This window comes from Alnus glutinosa, chromosome 4 (assembly GCF_958979055.1).
Source record: "Alnus glutinosa chromosome 4, dhAlnGlut1.1, whole genome shotgun sequence".
In the NCBI taxonomy this organism is placed as follows: domain Eukaryota; kingdom Viridiplantae; phylum Streptophyta; class Magnoliopsida; order Fagales; family Betulaceae; genus Alnus; species Alnus glutinosa.
Window position 1 is genome coordinate 21,551,615 of NC_084889.1, and position 19,008 is coordinate 21,570,622.

General features: G+C 37.8%; 2 protein-coding genes across 2 annotated transcripts; one reads left to right on the forward strand and one right to left on the reverse strand.

Annotated features, from left to right (window-relative positions):
• Nucleotides 1–668: 668 nt before the first annotated feature.
• Nucleotides 669–2,200, forward strand: LOC133865412 (transcription factor MYBS1-like). Its single transcript, XM_062301816.1, has 2 exons — nt 669–1,271; nt 1,554–2,200. The coding sequence occupies exons 1-2, from the start codon at nt 847–849 to the stop codon at nt 2,038–2,040; spliced, it is 912 nt and encodes a 303-aa protein (XP_062157800.1). The 5' UTR covers nt 669–846; the 3' UTR covers nt 2,041–2,200.
• A 789-nt stretch (nt 2,201–2,989) lies between these two features.
• Nucleotides 2,990–18,068, reverse strand: LOC133865410 (histone deacetylase 15). The gene is made up of 18 exons (XM_062301815.1): nt 17,904–18,068; nt 17,458–17,711; nt 16,885–17,337; nt 16,536–16,650; nt 14,642–14,718; nt 12,469–12,544; nt 12,239–12,303; nt 11,867–11,922; nt 11,109–11,232; nt 10,874–10,999; nt 10,668–10,718; nt 7,811–7,879; nt 5,928–6,036; nt 4,980–5,059; nt 4,517–4,599; nt 4,384–4,429; nt 3,464–3,635; nt 2,990–3,259 (listed from the first exon to the last, which is right to left on the reverse strand). Exons 2-18 carry the CDS (start codon nt 17,674–17,676, stop codon nt 3,141–3,143), a joined length of 2,040 nt encoding a protein of 679 aa, XP_062157799.1. The 5' UTR covers nt 17,677–17,711; nt 17,904–18,068; the 3' UTR covers nt 2,990–3,140.
• Between the last annotated feature and the right edge of the window lie 940 nt (nt 18,069–19,008).

A 19,008-nucleotide genomic window follows, 5' to 3' on the forward strand; every position in this document is an offset into this window, starting at 1 on the left:
CAAAATTACCATTGAACTTGTGATTGATCACTATTGATTGAATTTTGATCAAGTGATGATTTTAAAAGTCACATTATTCTTAAAGAGGCACAAGGACACAAGAGTGAATTGTAGAATTTCTCTTGTTAGGGGATACTGTACATTTTTACTAAAAGTCATTTACAAATTGATGCGGTAGTCCACGTGAAACTTAACACACCAACCACTAAAATGCAGACAACCACATGACAGTCCATATGACAATTACCTCGTTTACAAACTAACTTGGTAATTTACGTAACATGACAGTTCACGTGGCACTTATCACGCCAATCATAAAAATATAGACTACCACGTTGCAGTCATTTTCATAAAATAGCATTAGTATTTTCCAAAACCGTTAAAATCCATCTCTCTAATTACTAATTAGGAGAGCGTGAAGGAAAATCATAGTGTAGAAGAGCGCGTGGTTGAGAGCACATGTGATGATGGTAGTTTGAAAGATTCTCTCCCTATTTTATGAACTCCATGATTGCAAATGTGTCAACAGCAAGTGAAAAAGTCGGCAGTCACAAGATTTTTTGATTTTATTTATTTATTTATTTATTTTGTTCTCTAAAGTCTTGGGAGCATGATATATAATAATGAACATGACAAATTAAGAACCCATCCCTTCAATTCCATTGTGGTCCTCTTAAATTGATAGTTTGATACCCACCTCACTCCTTATCCTACGTCCCACTTCCTCTTATCCTATGCACCCCCCCACTTCTCTTTTATTTTCTCAGATAATTAATTAATGAATTGAACCCATTAATAAACATCATCTTCAACGTTGGATAATTTTGATTGCAAGGGTAGAAGAGCATGTCGAGTGCAACAGTTTGGAGCAAAGAAGAAGAGAAAGCCTTTGAAAATGGCATTGCAATGCATTGGGTGGATGTGGATGTGGATGAGGATTCGAAAGAGCAGCAATGGGAGAAGATTGCTTCGAATGTCCCGAGCAAAAGCATGGAGGAACTGAAGCAGCACTACGAAATGCTGGTGGAGGATGTGCGTGCAATAGAGGCTGGACAAATCCCACTCCCTAACTATGTGGGAGAGGAGGCAACCTCTTCCAACAAAGACTCTCATGCTTCCTCTTCTTCCGAAAAGAGATCGAATAATATTAATTGTGGTTATGGGAGTAGTGGGTTTTCAGGGTTGGGGCATGGAGGAGGGAAAGCAGCAGGATCCTCCAGGCAAGACCAAGAACGCCGAAAAGGGATTCCATGGACAGAAGAAGAGCATAGGTACCTAGCTATATATTTTTCTTTTCAATTACTTTTAAATATTTATGTCAAAATTAAATTACTTCTCAGATTATACAATACCTGAAGCATATATATATATATATATATATATCCAAACCCAAGAAATTAAAACTGATTTTCATACAAAACCTCGGCTAAAATTTGAAATGAGTTTGGTGGGTCTTTGGCAAATCATATATGTATATATGTGAATTCTGGATCATAATTAAAGAAGCTGCTATATATATATATATATGGTTATATATGTTTGTTTTTGTTTAGGTTGTTTTTGCTTGGTCTTGACAAGTTTGGGAAGGGAGATTGGAGAAGCATTTCGAGAAACTATGTAATTTCCAGAACTCCGACGCAAGTGGCTAGCCATGCCCAAAAGTACTTCATTCGCCTCAACTCAATGAATCGAGACAGGAGGAGATCCAGCATCCATGACATTACGAGCGTGAATAATGGAGATGCCACCCCTTCTCATCATCATCACCACCCACCAATTACTGGCCAACAGCCCAATAATATGAACATGTCAAGCCCAACCGCTATAGGAACCACCGTGAAGCATAATAGGGCTCAGCCGCACATGCCGCCTGGTTTAGGCATGTACGGAACCCCGGTTGGGCATCCGGTTGCTGCTCCTCCAGGGCATATGGCATCTGCAGTCGGGACTCCTGTCATGCTTCCTCCTGGACACCATCCCCACCCTGCCTATGTTGTCCCAGTTGCTTACCCAATGCCACCTCCACCAATGCACCAATAACGTACATTAATTCCTCCTCTTTTGAAATCAGAATTTCAGGATGCATTTACTAAGAAACAAGTGGGGTTGTGATAGGAAAAATCAAAAACTGCGTGCATAGGAGACTTATTTATGACGTTACTGTGTATCAAATTCTAATCAAATCAAGTTTTTACTTTTATTAGTTGTGTTTACATTAATTGTATAAATACCCGATTAGAGATTTTTGCATTTCTTTATCCAATCTTCATTTGTCCTGGACCTAGATCAACTGGTGGATCTCACTCCTCCACAACTACAAAAATATGCTAATAGTACAACTTTATTTTTGTTCTTGTGGTCAAGATTGGCTTGTCCTTCGTGATTGAGGGGGAAAAATATGGCTGGGTATATATATATTTTTTGTTTCCTACTCACGCGAGCCATTATCCTTGCTTTTCTATCAATCTCTAATTCAAATATTCCGCCCCAATCTGATACTATGGTGCCCATTTATACCATACAAGTTCCCAAGAAATTCATTAGAGGAATGTTTCCAATAAAAATTGTTTGTTCTACCGTATCTCTACTGTTTTTCCAAAATAATATTAATCCAGCGTATACAAATAATTACTCAGGCTGTGTGAACAATACCAATCACCACGCCAGCAACAAACCTGGTGGCCGTAGGGTAAGATGGACAGGAGCTGTACTGTTGTCCTTTATTTCTTTATTTCCTTTTTTTTAAAAAAAAAAAAAGAAAAAGACCAGCTTTTTTACTTCTCATGCGGATTGCTGATGTGGCACATTTTCAACCGTTGACTACAACGCAGCGGCTGGATTTGAAAAATTGCTGAGAATCCCAATCCTTTCATAACAATTCATTGCTGTGTTTTATGAGCCAAGTAATAGGTCCACAGGTAGAGAGCTTCGAAAATAAATGAGCTTCTCTCTACATACACTACTGCATTATCTACAAATGTGGGGAGAGAAAGTGGGAAATCCGTTCTGCAATTAACGCCGCAACAAACATAATACCTTTACAACATTGTGGGAATGCAAAAAGGATATTATCCTAAAACTGGAAAGGTGCACAAAAGTACAAAGGGGAGGTATCGTATAGTTGAGCACTACAAAATCAATCAGCACCTCTTTGATTTTATATGGAGATGCCTATTAAGGAGATGATACAATAAACTTTTCTGTCCCCATTTCCACCATAATGGAGCCACAGCCCGCCGTCTCTTTTTAATCCTATTCTCTGCACGCCAGAGGAAAAAATTAATTAGAAACTTTAAAATGATCCGTCATTCCCAAACGTATGAAACCTAAACTCTGCATTCAAAATCCTACACAGGTTCTGCATTCCTATCGAGTTTCTCTTCTTTTCCGGAAGAGGAAAATCTAAATTTTTGACCACGATACTCGAATGCATTTAGAGGAATGGGCAGAGAGAGATCCTCACTTTTGTTTTTCAAACAGTACATTCCCCATTGCGCCTGCAAATCCGAAAATCTGGAACCTAGAGTAGGCCAGAAGTTCATCTGAATCTTAAGGACTTCCAGAACAGTTAGCGCACCAGCTTTGGAAGGTAAAACGTTATCCAAATTGCATCCAGGACTTTCACCCAGCAATACCTTTTCCAAGGAAATCCAAGTCAGAAATAAATCACATCAAATAAAAGATAACAATGGCTTGACTTTTCAGAATTGCAGTGGCATAGAACAAATTGCCTCAAATGCTGCAATTATGACATCCCAAACACCTAACACTAACATCAAAACAATTTCTTGTTAGTGATAAGTATTAAACAGATGAAACCAAGCAGATTTTTGGCATCAGTCGAAGGCCTCCCACTAGAAACAAGTTCACATAACTACTTCATGGTAAGTTTCAATCTGGTCCCTGACCATCTGAATTTTGCAATGTCATCCCCAAACTTGACAGACTGTTGCAACATTAACCATCCACTGTCTCACTAAAAGTACATGTAAATGCGAACGAGATAAGACATGTTTCCACTAAAACAGATATGACCCTCACATTGACCAAGCCAGCTGCCATTTCCCCACCCAAAGTGCCCCCAAGACCAGCACATGACAAGAACGTCCATTGCATTTATAGGGGCCGGAATTGGAACTTGGGTTGGTAGGAACCATGTGAGGCTCAAGTGTGTATGTTTAATTGGCTCAGACGATGGCTGACATATTTTCTGTCTACTCATACTAATGGATGGTTAACATTTGTAGCATATGCAAAGTTACCAGTTAACATTACTAAAATATGATCAAGGGCCAAATAGAAACTTACCCAAAGTTGGATGGTGTAAAATGTAGTTAGGCCTAAAAAATAACACATTGCAGATATTGAAAAAAAATTATTCACCTTAATCACTGCGGTAGCAGAAGATGATATTGAACGTAGATTATAGCTGCAACCAAATAGATTATCCAAGTTAACACAAATGAAGAGTAAGGGTGATGATAGTAAAACCAAGTATCAAATAGTAGGGACAAACCCGCCCTCAAGAATAACAAGCAACTTTCCACTAGAGAGAGCATACAACATGTGCGTCATCAATGCATATCCTGCAGGTGTAACCTATATAAAAACAAAAATTACTTTGTGATGTAAGGAACACAAAGTTGAAACAATGTAACACTAACAAACTCAGGAATGTTAACATCTAATTAAAACAACAAAATGACACAAACCATCCATTGCTTAAGTTTAACATGTCAGTGACTTTAAGCAGTGAGTTTTCAATTCTACAATAATAAAGGTCACAGATCAATAGCAAAGGACAATGGCCTTAGTGTCATAGTTTCTTTACCCTTTGTCTGCAGCTCATTGCATGGTTTCACTAGAAACACCAAAGAGGCAGCCAAAAGGATCTGGCCATGCTGCTTATCAAATTGAATATTCTAAAGTGAAATTACTACAAGTACAAAGATTCAGGCTGCCTATAAGAGAATCCTTACATCACAGCACCCTAGGGGATCACCCCTTGCAGCATCAAACCCTGCTGATATGATGGTGAAATCAGGAGCAAACTCAGAAGCTGCAAATTTGACATTGGAAAACCATTAAATGAATTTCAGCAAATAATCAATTGTAGAAGATTGTACTTGTTTCAAGATATAAAATTAATATACTATACTAAAACAGCAAAATGCAAATATGAAAGTCCAATAAACCTGTATCAAGTGAAAGCTCCACCCACCAGGGGAAGAATGGAAACTTATAAAAAGCATAAACAAGTATAATACATCCTAGATAATTTACTTATATAAAAATAAATAAATATTGCAAGCACAATTCATTGTGTCAGACATTGTGCATCTTAGCTTAAGCAAATTATACGAAAACATAAAAACTAGTGATTGAGATCGAACATTATATTCAGCTTAGGAAAGGCAACTGGTTTAAATCATAAATTTAGAATCCAGAGCACTTTCAGACATCCTTCTGCCAAAACGTTAAATGGCAGCACAAAATGTATAATAACCACTATTTGCAAGCTTCAATCACTTATCAAATAAACGGCTTTATACAACAAATGTCTGGGAGATGTAGTGGGTGAGGGTGGGGTGGCAGAAAGAATGGAAATTCCATGGTTCAAGTAAAGGCAAAAATAAAATAGAGACAATAAATTGGTGTAAATCAAATTGACAGAACTGATTTTGCAGGTACCATAAATTTAAGGAATCCAGATAACCATCAAAGCACATCCATGAAATATGAACTAAAGAGCATCAAATAATCAATCAGTTTGTTCCATCTTTACCAAAATTTCTTCTTCGCCCCCAAAGAGGGAGAGAAGAAACTATGATTTAATAACCTATCTTTTTTTCTTTTTCTTTTTCTTTTTCTTTTTTCTTTTTTTTTTTTAATAACTAATCGAAATATCATTAAAAGCATTTAATCACCTATAGGAAGCACAATATGCTGAAAGGCAAAAATATAATCATTATCGCCAACTCCTCCACAACTCCATGGAATATTCACACAATATCCTTCTGCACCCATCGTACCAACCTGAAAACAGAGAAAATATCCTCTATGAAAATTAGTTTTAGTTAAAATGCCTACTAAATAAAGTAATGAAATAATCAACGAAACAAAACTGTAGCCATAACAGAATTAGCAGAGAATTGTGAAGCTAGACAGAACACAGGATCAATTGGATTTGAGGGTAAAATAATAAAATACAAAATCCTGATTCATGCCAAGTTGCAGAGAAGAATACAGTAGATTTATAGTTCAAATCAGATCTGGAACTATCTTATAACCTAAAGATTTGTCAAAAACATAGGAATACTACTACTACTACTTAAATACTAGTTGCTTGATATAAATCTGTATTACGGGTTACTCCATTTTACATACATCAATGTCATTCAAAGCATCCAACTACAGACGTAGAGCATTGAAATTTATTAACTAGAAGACGAAAAATAATTCAAGGATATGTGCTACAGGTTACATGAGTGCCCAAATATATTTGCGAATACATGACTAGAATTTACAGAAGTGGACCCATAGAAACATAGCTGTCAATATATTATTCATAATCTATCTAATATGCCAATATAGTGATAATGTATCTACTTTTATAAGAAACCATCAGCTTTCCACCTTTCACAGGCTTATGCTGTATGGCAGTTTGATGTTGCCATGCCCAAATAATCAATGCATTCAATGAAATCAGATTAAACTAGATATTCATGTAAAAAAATTAAATTCAAATACCAGTAATACGGAGGATGTGAAAGGGTTGGAAAAACACAACCATTAAGGAAAAATAAGTGACCCTAGTATATTGTACTTCTTTTTTCTTTTTTTCTCTTTTAGGTTTTATTAAAAAAGCGTAAGGCGCCCCTAAGTAAACATGAAGTATACACAGGAACAACCAAACCAGCCTACAAAAAAAAACCCAAACAAAACACGTGAGCCTTTCCTTTCCTTCGCCTAGAGGGCACGCTTGCATCACACAGAAACAACCAAACCAGCCCACAAAAAGAAACCCAAACAAACCCACAACTCCATAAGGCCTAAGCCCTTAAACCTAAAAACCACAAGGAGCACTTAACGCTACAGCACCTGAGCCTTTCCTTTTTTCGCCTAGAGGGCATGCTTGCATCACCATAGTTAATTGAGCTTTTCAGATTCAACAACTTTTTTTTGATAATTAATTGCAATTTATAAAAAAGCGCAGAGCGGCGCAACCCTTATACACGGGAAGTATACAAGAGAAAACCTAAAAGGGACGAACAGAGAATAATTTTAAAAAGTCTACATAAGTAGAAACATTCAAATTATGATGGGACGCTATCCAAATATATAATGTATTGAGCACCCGCTTCCGTAGCTCCACCATAGATGTTTTCAGATTCAACAACTTTTCTCCTCCCTTTGATCTTAAGACATGCAACCTTTTTTTCCTTTGCCTAGAGGGCACGCTTGCATCACACAGGAACAACCAAACCAGCCCACAAAAAGAAACCCAAACAAACCCACAACTCCATAAGGACCTAAGCCCTTAAACCCAAAAACCACAAGGAGCAATCAACGCTACAGCACCTAAGCCTTTCTTTTTTTCGCCTAGAGGGCATGCTTGCATCGCCATAGTTAATTGAGCTTTTCAGATTCAACAACTTTTCTCCTCCCTTTGATCTTAAGACGTGCAACCTTTTTTTCTCTCCAACAAAGAACATTGCATTCACACAAAATTGTGATAAAAAGCCACCTGGCTAACCTGGCCAGCATGAGACATCTATTTGATTATGAAAAAATATAAGCAATCAAGTACCTCAAGTGCAGCTCCAGTACCAGGATAGAACTTTCCTCCCTCATGTCTATGCAACGATATATACAAGACCTACAAAGTCAGCCCAACTCATAAGCACTAAAAAGTAATTAATAAATAACAAGTACAAACACATGTGAAGTATTCCAATAAAAAAAATTAAAAAAAATTAAAAAACAAAAAAAACAAAAAAAAAAAACAACAAAAGCATTAATATAGAAGTGGAAGAGGGCAATTAGTTTAGTGCAAACTTAGTTAAAACAAATATGCACTTTTGAAATATCAACGGGAACCATTGCCCAATGTAAAAAGTTTCCTAATAGATATAACGCACAAGAGTCAATTGGCTTACTCTTCATCCCACTACAACATTACAATCGCCGACGACCACCAGAAACTATGGCGAACTCATAGGGAATGGCCATAGTCAATGTCAACTGACCACAACAACCTTTTGATACCTCTCTCTTAGCTTGTTGTCTCTCCGTCGTTCTCTCCTTCAGTGTTGTTGGTGGTTCCCGGGTGGTGGGTTTATTTTTTCTCATTCTGTTGGAAGGGATGTTTTCCCTGTAGGGATGTCAGTTTCGGCTTGATGGAGAGCAGGTTTTTTGTGGAGGCGAAGTCCTTCCGATTCTCGATGGAAGCAAGATCTGCCGAGCTTCGGGTGGAGGAAAAGAGGAAAGGTTTTTCAGGTTCTGCTGTGTTCGGGTTGAGTTGCTATGCCTGGTTGCTGTCGAGGGTGGAAGAAGTTTTGGGTAATCCTGGGATTGAGGAATTTGTCAAATCCTTTAGGGAGGGGTCTAAGGTGACAATCGCTCGGAGAGGTGAAAACAAGTCTGGGCGGTTCTTGGAGGTAGCTGTGTTCGAAGGAGGTCGGAGAGGGCATATTCTCTTTCCTGAAGGTCGAGACGGGAGAGGGTGGAGCCGTGTGTCCGGGGAGCTGAGCAAAATTCTGGATTTTCTGGGAACCACAGTTGGGTCGTCGTCTTCTGGCGGTCTTCCTTCCTCTGGTGGTGTTCCGTCGGGCGTTAAGCTGGGGAAAGGAACAGGACGTCCGTCGTTTGCGGAGGTGGTGAATTCTACAGCATCCGTCTCAGGAACTAGTGTTGCGGCAAAGATTGATGGGGAATGGCCTTTGCCGGTCAGGTGCGACGTGGAGAAGACGAAGCTGCAGGGAATGGAGATGGGGGCGGTTCGTCAGGGGAGAGATTGCTCCGTCCTAGAGGAGCTAGCGGGTGGCCCCTCGGGGTTGGTCCATCGTGCAGATGATCAGCTCAGGTCTCGAGGTTGTGTCTGTAGATCAGCTGGAGTGTCCAGGGATACAGATGTTGAGGGTGACGGTTCTCTGCAAAGGGATGACGTGTTTGGAGTGTTCGAGAAGGTTTTTGAAATTTTGGGGCGCTTCTCCAAGGCGCTGGTTTGGGCCTGTGGATCTTTGAATCAGTTGGGCTTTAAGTCTTTGCTTGGGTTTAAACGTAGGGTGGGTTTTGTGGCGGGCCAGGTGCTGAAGAGGGTTAAGTCAGTTGTTAAGAGGTTTCGGGCTGGGGCTAAAGTGGTTAAGCCCTATGCCAATCTGGACGCTGGTTCGGGCCTTAAGGGTTATTCGGTCTCTGGTGGGATTTCGGGGAGGAGATCGGGTCCAGGGTGTCCTCTGCGTTCGACGGAGGTCCTTGGGAGCGCTTTTCGGCCGGTCATGTCGTCGGCGGCAGATTCTGGGGTGGATCTGGGTTTGTCCCCTTCCGAGGCTAGTCCCAGTGATTGGCAGATCATTCCGGTGGTCGAGTCCGTCGAGTCCGTCGATCCGGTTACCATACTTCCCCCTCTTCCGGCGCCGGTTTTGATTCCTCCGGTGATTCTGAGTGATCTTCTGTCTGGGGTGCGGTCTTCTTTGGCTTCGAGTTCTTCTGGTTCAGGGCCTATCCTTCGGCAGGCAGCGGCTCTTCCATCGGCTGGCTCTGTCTTGGTGAGGTCGGGTGTTGAGGATTTTCAGTCTGGTGAGCTTGGTGCCTCGTCTGGCAGTGCTAGGTTTGTTTCCGTCGGCGTTGATTTTGGTGTTCCTTCAGGAGCTCTCATTCGGCAGGCAGTGGTGCACTCGGTTGCCCCTGCCTTGGTTAGGAGTTTTGGTGGGGATCTTCCTTTTGGGAAGGTTGGAGGTCCTCCCAAGATTTCGGCTTTCATTCCCCCTCTTCAGTGGGTTTTGTTTCCTCCGTGGCCAAGACCGTTATCCTCTGTGTTTGGGTGCTCCCAGTTGCTGGGGTGTCGTCTGGGATCGTTGAGGTAGGAGAATCTTCGAAGGGGGTTGATCCGAATAAGAGTGTTGTTGTTTACCCCAGGGTAGTAGAAGGTAGTAGGTCGTGCTTTCGCACGATGGGGGTTACGTTCGTGGGATCTGATCAGAAGGGATTTCTTGATTTTTTGTCTTTGCTTGAAGATGAGCGCTTTAACTCTGATTCCCCTCCTAACAAGGTTAAGGAGATAATAAGGAAAAAGGGGAAAAGAGAGGTCAAGAATCTAGAATGTTCTATTAATTTCGATGCTAAGGGAGTGGGTTCTAGCCGACTTAGGAGTAAGAAGTTGGGGGTTTGATGTAGAATTTCTTTTTGGGTTTTTCGGGTGTCTTCTTTCTTTTTTTTTTTTTTTTTCTTTTTTTTTTTTTTTGGTGTCTTTTTGTATACTCCCTTGTATGCTTAGGGGCGCCTTTTACGCTTTTCTAATATATTCTGCCTATTACCTATCAAAAAAAAATAAGTGACATCACCGACACCCTCCCACCTCCTCCATAAAATCATTTCATTGAAAATAAGTAGTGCATTAACAAGTTGAAGTGCATAGTGTGAAATTCAATTACTACAAAGCTTACCGATTTGTTCCGGTCAAATATTTCCTGTGTGCCATTTCCATGGTGAACATCCTGCAGGGATAGAAAAAAGAAATCAGCTTGCAGTTTAATTGCATAGCACTTATCAATTAACAAGAAAGTTGTATAAACAAAAGAAACATACAAATAATGCATTTAAAGTATGGTCTTGTACGAAACGTAATAAAAAAGCATCGTGTATACATTACCCAATCAACAATAAGCACTTTCTTAGCCCCTGCAACCTGAGCTGCTAATGCAGCAACAGCTGCATTATTGTGGAGGCAAAACCCCATGGCCTGTCTTACACCAGCATGATGACCAGGAGGCCGAACCTGACTCATACAAAATAATAAACTTGAAGAAAAATAGAGTTTGCAAGAGTTCCCTGTAACTTCAATAACACTTAGAACATCCCATATTTAAGTTATAGATTTGTCATACCAGAGCAAACCCATTTTTGGCACGCCCAGAAAAAATCTCTGTAGCAAGATCAGCACACAAACCTGCTGCAAGCCTAGCAGCACGTGCTGAATGCTCATTGGCATATGTGTCAGGAGTGAAATAACTGCAACCACATATAATTAATCAACCAAAAGCCCAATCTCCTGTCAAGTTCTGTTATAGCTTGCAGTTAATACAAACCTATGGCATTTGATATATTTTATTCCAGATATTTTCCATGAAGAGTGGAGTGGGGAGGAAGATCACTGATTGCAAGGGTTTCTGAATCTTGTGTACAGGTATCACAACAGGGTTCAAATATAGGGTTTTGTTTTTGCTTTTACGCATCCCTTGGATTTATGATTCCTTTTCCGTGGGACATATCATAATTTTTTTTTTATAAGAAAAAAATAATTTATTTACTTTATTAGCTTTCTTTACTCTTTATCTATATCCTTTTCTAAATAATAGTAGCTGCCTTATAAATTGCAGAAAACGGCATCCACAATGCCTTAAATTTATGCTTGAACTGCGATTCTATCATTTTTATTTTTTTTAATAAAAAAGAAAAAAATAGCATGCTTATATCATCATAGAGCATGTGAACTAGGGCAGTCAATATCAACTTAAATCTTGACAACCTTTCTAAGTACCAATAGTACAAGCATTTATAACTGTGGGCACACAAGCAAAAAAATGCACAAAAACCAGAAGTAAAAGAGTAGGAGAGAGAATTGAAAGCCTGCAGATGAACATACCTAGAGAGAATATGGCTTGTAAGTTCAACGGTTTCAATATGCTCCACGGAATGGACCTTTAATTCCAAAATGTAAAACCAATAACTAAAAGGAATTAGAATTTCTTTCATAAACTAAAATATAATTTTTATGTTTCATTTCAAAATAACTGAAAATGATTCAAAAGAGGCCTTTCAAGTCAGATCAAAGCATAAAACTGTAGACATTCCATGAATTCAAATCAGAGATCATCTAAAACACTTTTTCATTTGTCCCACAAATTTCCAGACAACAATTTCAAATAAGCACCCCTGATACCATCTACAGATATTATTGGCAGGCGGACAATAACTTGACCCTCACATGCCTCCAAGATAATCGGCCATCACTTACCATCTGAAGTTCTTCTTTTGTAATTTCTCTAGCAGAAATAGGATAGCATCTTCCAGGAAATATACCTGCACATGTTAACATTTGTCAATGCTTATTAATCTGAGGAAGGATTAATAACCAATGCTAACTTACTGACCAGCAGTAGGTATAATGAAGTTTCAATACTATCAAATGTCAACTCAAATTAAAATACCTAATTCAACAACAAAAATTGCAAAACAGGTAAATACCAGCTGTAGCAAGGCTAGCAGCAATAGCGCGGAGACGATCAGGTCTTTCTGGATGTGGATGTGGCTTCATTTCAACCTACTCTAGCATAGCAAACACCAAAAAAAGGAATGCAAATTTGCACATGAGCAGCAATAAGCAGTGTTCTGCAACTGCAATACCTACATCACAAATTATTTGGATGGTATACGAGCAGGAATCACAAGATAAAAATATAGTGCATTAAAGTTATTCTAATCAATTGTGCATACAAGGAATTGACTTGAAATTCGGAAACAGAGGAATTTGAAAATTCCAGCTATTCTGTTACTGTAGAAACCTTTTGTTTTTTTTTTTTTTTTTCGTGGGACCTTGGCTTTAAGGAACATAGCCGAAGAAAAAAAAAACACTTCCCAGCCAGAGGTTATGTCTAACCCAGATGGAATATAACCAAATTTGCTCCAAAATAATTGCGCGTTGAATATCAAGACCAGACATTGTAGTTGGGTTCTAAAATACATACCCAGATCTGTAGCACTGCCTTGCTCTACACCATATTTTACAAATTACTGTATACCATGTTTTATTCTTAAGACTCATATATCCATCCAACCCACATACACCATTATTGCACAAAAAGCTGGAGAACATCGCCAGAAACAACCAATTATGTACATAATATCAATTGCAACATCATATCTAAGGTCACACGCAAATCATAATTCTTAGTCCCAAATTTAAATTTTCCAGTGGCTTCAAAACATGCATGCAGTGATTGTTGATTACATGTGTGCAAGTCAACAAATAATCAAATCATTTCATGAAAGGCCTGACACCGCGTGGAGAAGGTGATAAAGTCGATTGAGCCTTACTTTTCCACAAAAAGCACCTTCAGGGAAGAGATTTGCTCAAAGTCTATAAAGCCTACAACCCAGGTATACCTTAGCAATGTGGAATTCTTAACACACCCCCTCACGTATAGCACTATTGTCCAAACACGTGTATAACAGAAAGAAAGACCCAACATTGTTCAAGGACCTGAAGCTCTGATACTATGATAAAGTCCATTGAGCTTTACTCTTACACAAAAGGCACCTTAAGGGAAGAGGTTTGTTTAATACTTATAAAGCCCACAACCTAGGTATACCTTGACAATGTCGGACTCTTAACACGCCCCCTCACATGTGGCTCTATTGTCTAACACGTATACAACAAGAGGGAAACCCCAACATTGTTCAAGGCCCTGAAACTCTGATACCATGTAAAAATCCATGGGCTTAACTCACTCTCAAAAAACACCTTAGGAAAGGGGGACACTTAACAGAAGGCACTAAGCAGTGGATATTCTTCGAAAATTTTGATATTTCCATCAATTGTACGACCAAAAGTTAGTTATGTGGAAAAAAAAGTCGAAGGAATGTGGGTCAAACAGCCTGGATGCGGAACAGGAGGAAAAGGGGATATTATTGGTGTAGTAACCACATTCCTACATTGCACTCCTCTATTCACCGTACATATTGCATCCCTTATACTTCCTTAAAATGCTAAAAGCTCCTAAGGTTCATTTGGATGGAAGTATTTGAAGAGAAGGGTTTGAATTTTAGTTTTTAATTTAAATGGCTTAAATAAAATTGGAAATGAACAATTTGTTTTCTAATGATGAAATTCAAGGATGGATTTAAGCCTTATAAATATGCGGATTGAAAATGATTACGTGTAAGATGTAATTTCAAATTCATAATACAACTGATTTTATTGGAGCAAAATCCTCAAAGGTCAAATGAATCATTTGTTGTTAAAATTCATATCAAGCAATTTATGTTAGTAACAAATCTGCACTTCCCTCGATTTTAAATCCTTAAATCCAAATATGATTTCTAGGATATAATTGATAGAAAAAAATACCTAATGTAGGCTCTTAAGGTTTTTCCTAGAGCATACTATAGATTAGACAAAACAGAACTTGAACCATATCATAAAATATTTTACAAATGAATGAATAATCACTGAATTAGTCTCTCTCTCTCTCTCTCTCTCTCTCTCTCTCTCCGTATGTATATGTGTATATAAGATAGAAACACATATGATTGTGAAGTCAAAGCGATAAACACAGAGGAAAAAGAAAAGCTTTATACAAGACAAAATCTAAGCAACATAAAGAGGTTGAAGGAGAAATGTAGAAAAGCAGCGCCATACTTCTGAGTGTAGCAACATTCTCTCATCAAAACCTACTGCCGTGGAACTATTCGAGGTTGGAATTTGGGAGCCCAAGTCTACATAGACGGACAAAATGATTATGGCCAAACCAAAAAAGTTGTGCTAGATAGTAATATACTCAATCTCAAATAAAGTACAAGAATGACCAGGAAAAGAAACTAAATTACTAAGAATCTGTGTAATGCAGCACAAAAATATTGTTTCAAATGACAATCTCTAACATAAAATCTGCCTCAACTGCTTCACCTAAAATGTAGAAAGAAAATAAAAAGGCCATTCCAAGTGATTCAATATAAATGTGTTATATTATAACATGTAAAAGATAAGATCAAGACAGAGAGAGAACTCATTTTATTGCATTTTTAAGTGAGACTTAAAAATTTTCAGCAAGTCCACCCAACTTGTATAGTCAATTGCTTGATATAAGGTTTCATTACAGAATACAAAAGGCCTGAACAAGTACCAAATCTGCAAATTGGTACCAACAGAATCATCTCACTCGGGATTTGATCGCTTGTACTAGCAACTTAAGGGAATGAACACCAAGCAACTTCTAAAGGACTACACAATGAAGGCTTAAGAAATTTATATATATATATATAAAATAAATAAATAAATAATTAAAAATTAAAAATTAAAAAAAAAAATCAGTAAAATTCTGTCTGAACTTGGAGAAAGAGACCGACTCACTAGTACAACAATACCATGATATAGAATGGTGAAAAATGAATGCCTATATTGAGTATCAAATCAGATGGTTATTCATTTTATTTTATATTTTTGATAGGTAACCAAAAGTTTATAAAAAGCGTAAAGGCGCTCCTAAACATACAAGAAGTATACAAAAATGACACCAAAACAGGAAAAAAGAGAGAAGAAAGAAAAAACACCCATAAAACCCAAAAAACAAGAGGAAACACCCCAACATAACCAGCCCACAAAACCCAGAGGCCATTACATTAGAGCAAGGGCCCTAACCCTAGGCCTCCTAATTAATCGAGCACTCTAAGTTCTTCACCTCACGACTCCCTTTAAACTTAGAAGTGGAGACTGAAGGATGGTGAACCATCTTCAATACATTGAGAAGGATGGTGAACCATAAAAAATAGTCTAGGCATTTGAAACTTTGCAGAATTGAAATGGGGATCAAATATCAAAGTTAAACGCCCAACGTAGAAAACCTCAGATATATTCATAAGCACTCTGAACTATGAATCTCATTGCCCATATCATCTCACAATTTTTCATTATGTTCTACTGGATTACAAAATCCATAGGCATGCTCAATATTGCAAAATGACAAAATAATGTGATAATTTTCCCATTATAGAGTGAGCCACCCTTCTTGATGCTGTTTACAGGGAGAACGTTGATTATGGAGTAAAATTAATGAATACAGAATGACCATGAGTAGTCTTTATGATGTTTATTAAATGATAGTACCTATGTAGATATGCCACTGCTGCAGAGCATGTAAGCCATATTGTAAGCAAGATTTTAAACCATTCCAACATACTTTGGCACTTTTATTTTAGCAAAATCATCACCTCATACAATAAAGTCGTGATTACCCATATCAAGGGCCTTAACGCACCAGCAACCACCCAAACAAGTACAGAATAAGAAACACTACACCTGCATGATTCTAATTTAGTTAAACAAAATAATGCCATATACAAGAACACCGTAAAGTCTACACAAAATCAGCTACCAATTTGAGTGCATTAGATTACTTCTAAGAAACCAATGGCATTTATGATAAGATTGGCTGCAAGGAAATAAGAAGCCTCATACATAAGATTTCTAACCAAAAACATTTGCAAGTCAATGATAACCATATCAAACAAACCAAAGATCCGATCATTGTACCCACCTTTGTGTCCTTTTATTTCATGTTCAGCTTCTACAGGGCGGCCTACATCATGTGAAAAGGGAGATGCAAAAAACCCATGTCTTAGAATCCCGGATTCTTTATGTTCCCCACAGATCTGCATGGAAAAGATAGCACTAAACCCTTTCACCCACCAGTATAAAAACAGTATCAAAATTGGAATCAGATCTCTAAACTTCTTTTTTTGGGGGTGATGAGGTAAACATAACTCACTCAGAACAAGTTCACTACATTGCACAAGAACCAAACAAAAGATAAAAACCCATTGCTCTTCACCCGGAAACAAAAACAAAATCAACATAAAAATATCTAGGAAGAAGAATAAACATACATCACAATGGGTAACGTCATCAAGGTTAACCATGGTGCAATTGGTGCAGAACCACTTCCCAGTTTCTACATGCTCTTGTGCGGGCTCCCAGTCACCATCGTCGTCGTCGTCTTCATCAAAGAGGCCTTGATTGCTATACATATCTTGGAAAGTCATTTCCTTTTGCTGCTTTGCTTTATTCTGCAGTGCCATTTGTGAAGTGTGTTGCTCTTGTGCGGGCTCCCAGTCACCGTCGTCGTCGTCGTCATCTTCGTCAAAGAGGCCTTGATTGTTATACATATCTTGGAAAGTCATTTCCTTTTGCTGCTTTGCCTTTCTCTGCAGTGCCATTTGTGAAGTGCGTTGCACTTGTGGGGGCTCCCAGTCACTATCATCGTCGTCTTCTTCATCAAAGAGGCCTTGATTGCTATACATATCTTGGAAAGTCATTCCCTTTTGCCGCTTTGCCTTTTTCTGCAGTGCCATTTGTGAAGTGTGTAATCATATATACAGAAGCTATTGAAGTAAGGAATAACCGTCATAATAAGTAAAAGAAAAGCATAAATTTCTTGAATCTTCAAGTGTTCCACTTACGCGAATAACATCAGTAGCTTCCCGACCATTTTCATCAGAACAAGGTCTAGCACTGGCTCCTTCAGATCCCAAGTTCCCAAATCTTCTTCCATTGACGGCTTGATGTGGGGTTTGGTCACTCTTCCTGTGATGACTGCTCTCAGCCTCCCCATTTGCTAAACGACTCATTTGAAGAGTTTCTGTTGCCATGTTGGGTTGAGAGCTCACATGGAGAACCATTCCTTAATCCTTGACATCCCAATCCTCACCAAATTCTGTTCAAAACAGTACAGAACAAAAAGAAAAAAAGCAAGGGATGGTAAAAACCCTAATTATAATATATAAATACGAGCATTTCAGCCCTGGGGAAAAGAAAAATTAGCGACGCAGCTATGGGAGCAATGTGAAAATGAAATTTGAGAAATTTGTTGGTGGACGAAGGTGAAGATGGGGTATGATAATGTTACCTGGGAGTAGGGCAATCGGTAAGGGTTGCTTCCGATGCAGAGAGAAAGGGGAAGACTGAAGATTGCAACTTGCGACCTAGGGATTTAGCAATTTACTCACAAAAACAATTCTTGGGTCGTTTCGACCTCTTCCGACTTCCGCTGCTGTGCCCTTTCTTTTTACTTATTGTATTTTTAGTTGTCCAGCAGGCATTATTTTGTGTGTGCGCCTTTTCTTTTCTTTTTTTCAATTACCTTTTTTTTCCTTGTAAGGCAAATCAACAAAAATTACTCGCGAATTCGTTAGGAATTGACTTTGATTAAGTTCGAATCAATTATTAAATGAATTGATGGGATGTTTGGTTTGAAAAATTTTCAATATTCTAATCAGGTTGGAAAAATTATACTTATCCCCTCAAACTACCATTCAATTGTCAATGTACCTCCTAAACTGCCAATTGTGTCAATTGCCCCCCTCAAACTACTAAAAAATGTTAAAGTTCCCCTAATACCAATCAAAAAGATAAAAATAACCCTAAATTTTTTTGAATAAGACAAAAATATCTTTATAAATTCGAAAAAAAAAAACTAAAATTAAAAAATTATTTTTTTAAAAAAAAATTAAATAAAAAACGAAAAAAAAATAAAAAAAAACGAAAAACAAATTTTTTTTTAAAAAAAAAAAAACTGAAAAATAGAAAAACAATTTTTTTAAAAAAAAAAAAACGAAAAAGAAAAAGGAAAAACCAGTTTTTTATTAAATTAAAAAAATGAAAAAGAATGATTTTTTTTTTTTTTAAAAAAAAAAAAACCAAACGAAAAAATAACCGAAACTTACAAAAATAATTTGTTTGAACAAAAAAAAAATGAAAAAAAAAATAGTTTTTAATTTTTAATTTTTTTTTGGTATAAATTTTTGTTATTTTATATTTTTTAGTTTTTATTTTATTTTAATAATTTTATGAAGGGTATTTTTGTCATTAGGGGGACATTAACAGTTTTTGGTAGTTTAGGGGGGACATTGACACAAATGGTAGTTTGGGAGGGACATTGACAATGAGGTGGTAGTTTGAGGGGGTTATGTGTACTTTTCCCAATCAGGTTTTTGAAAAAAAACCTGAAACCC

What these genes read in the sequence shown, in the direction of transcription:
- LOC133865412 (XM_062301816.1), top strand. Translation starts at nt 847, where the DNA reads ATGTCGAGTGCAACAGTTTGGAGCAAAGAAGAAGAGAAAGCCTTTGAA. An exon ending in TGGACAGAAGAAGAGCATAG is followed by an intron (nt 1,272 to 1,553) that starts GTACCTAGCTAT and finishes GTTTTTGTTTAG; the next exon opens with GTTGTTTTTGCTTGGTCTTG.
- LOC133865410 (XM_062301815.1), bottom strand. Translation starts at nt 17,676, where the DNA reads ATGGTTCTCCATGTGAGCTCTCAACCCAACATGGCAACAGAAACTCTT. An exon ending in ATGACGTTACCCATTGTGAT is followed by an intron (nt 16,651 to 16,884) that starts GTATGTTTATTC and finishes TTTTCCATGCAG; the next exon opens with ATCTGTGGGGAACATAAAGA. An exon ending in GCATATTGTGCTTCCTATAG is followed by an intron (nt 5,060 to 5,927) that starts GTGATTAAATGC and finishes TCAAATTTGCAG; the next exon opens with CTTCTGAGTTTGCTCCTGAT.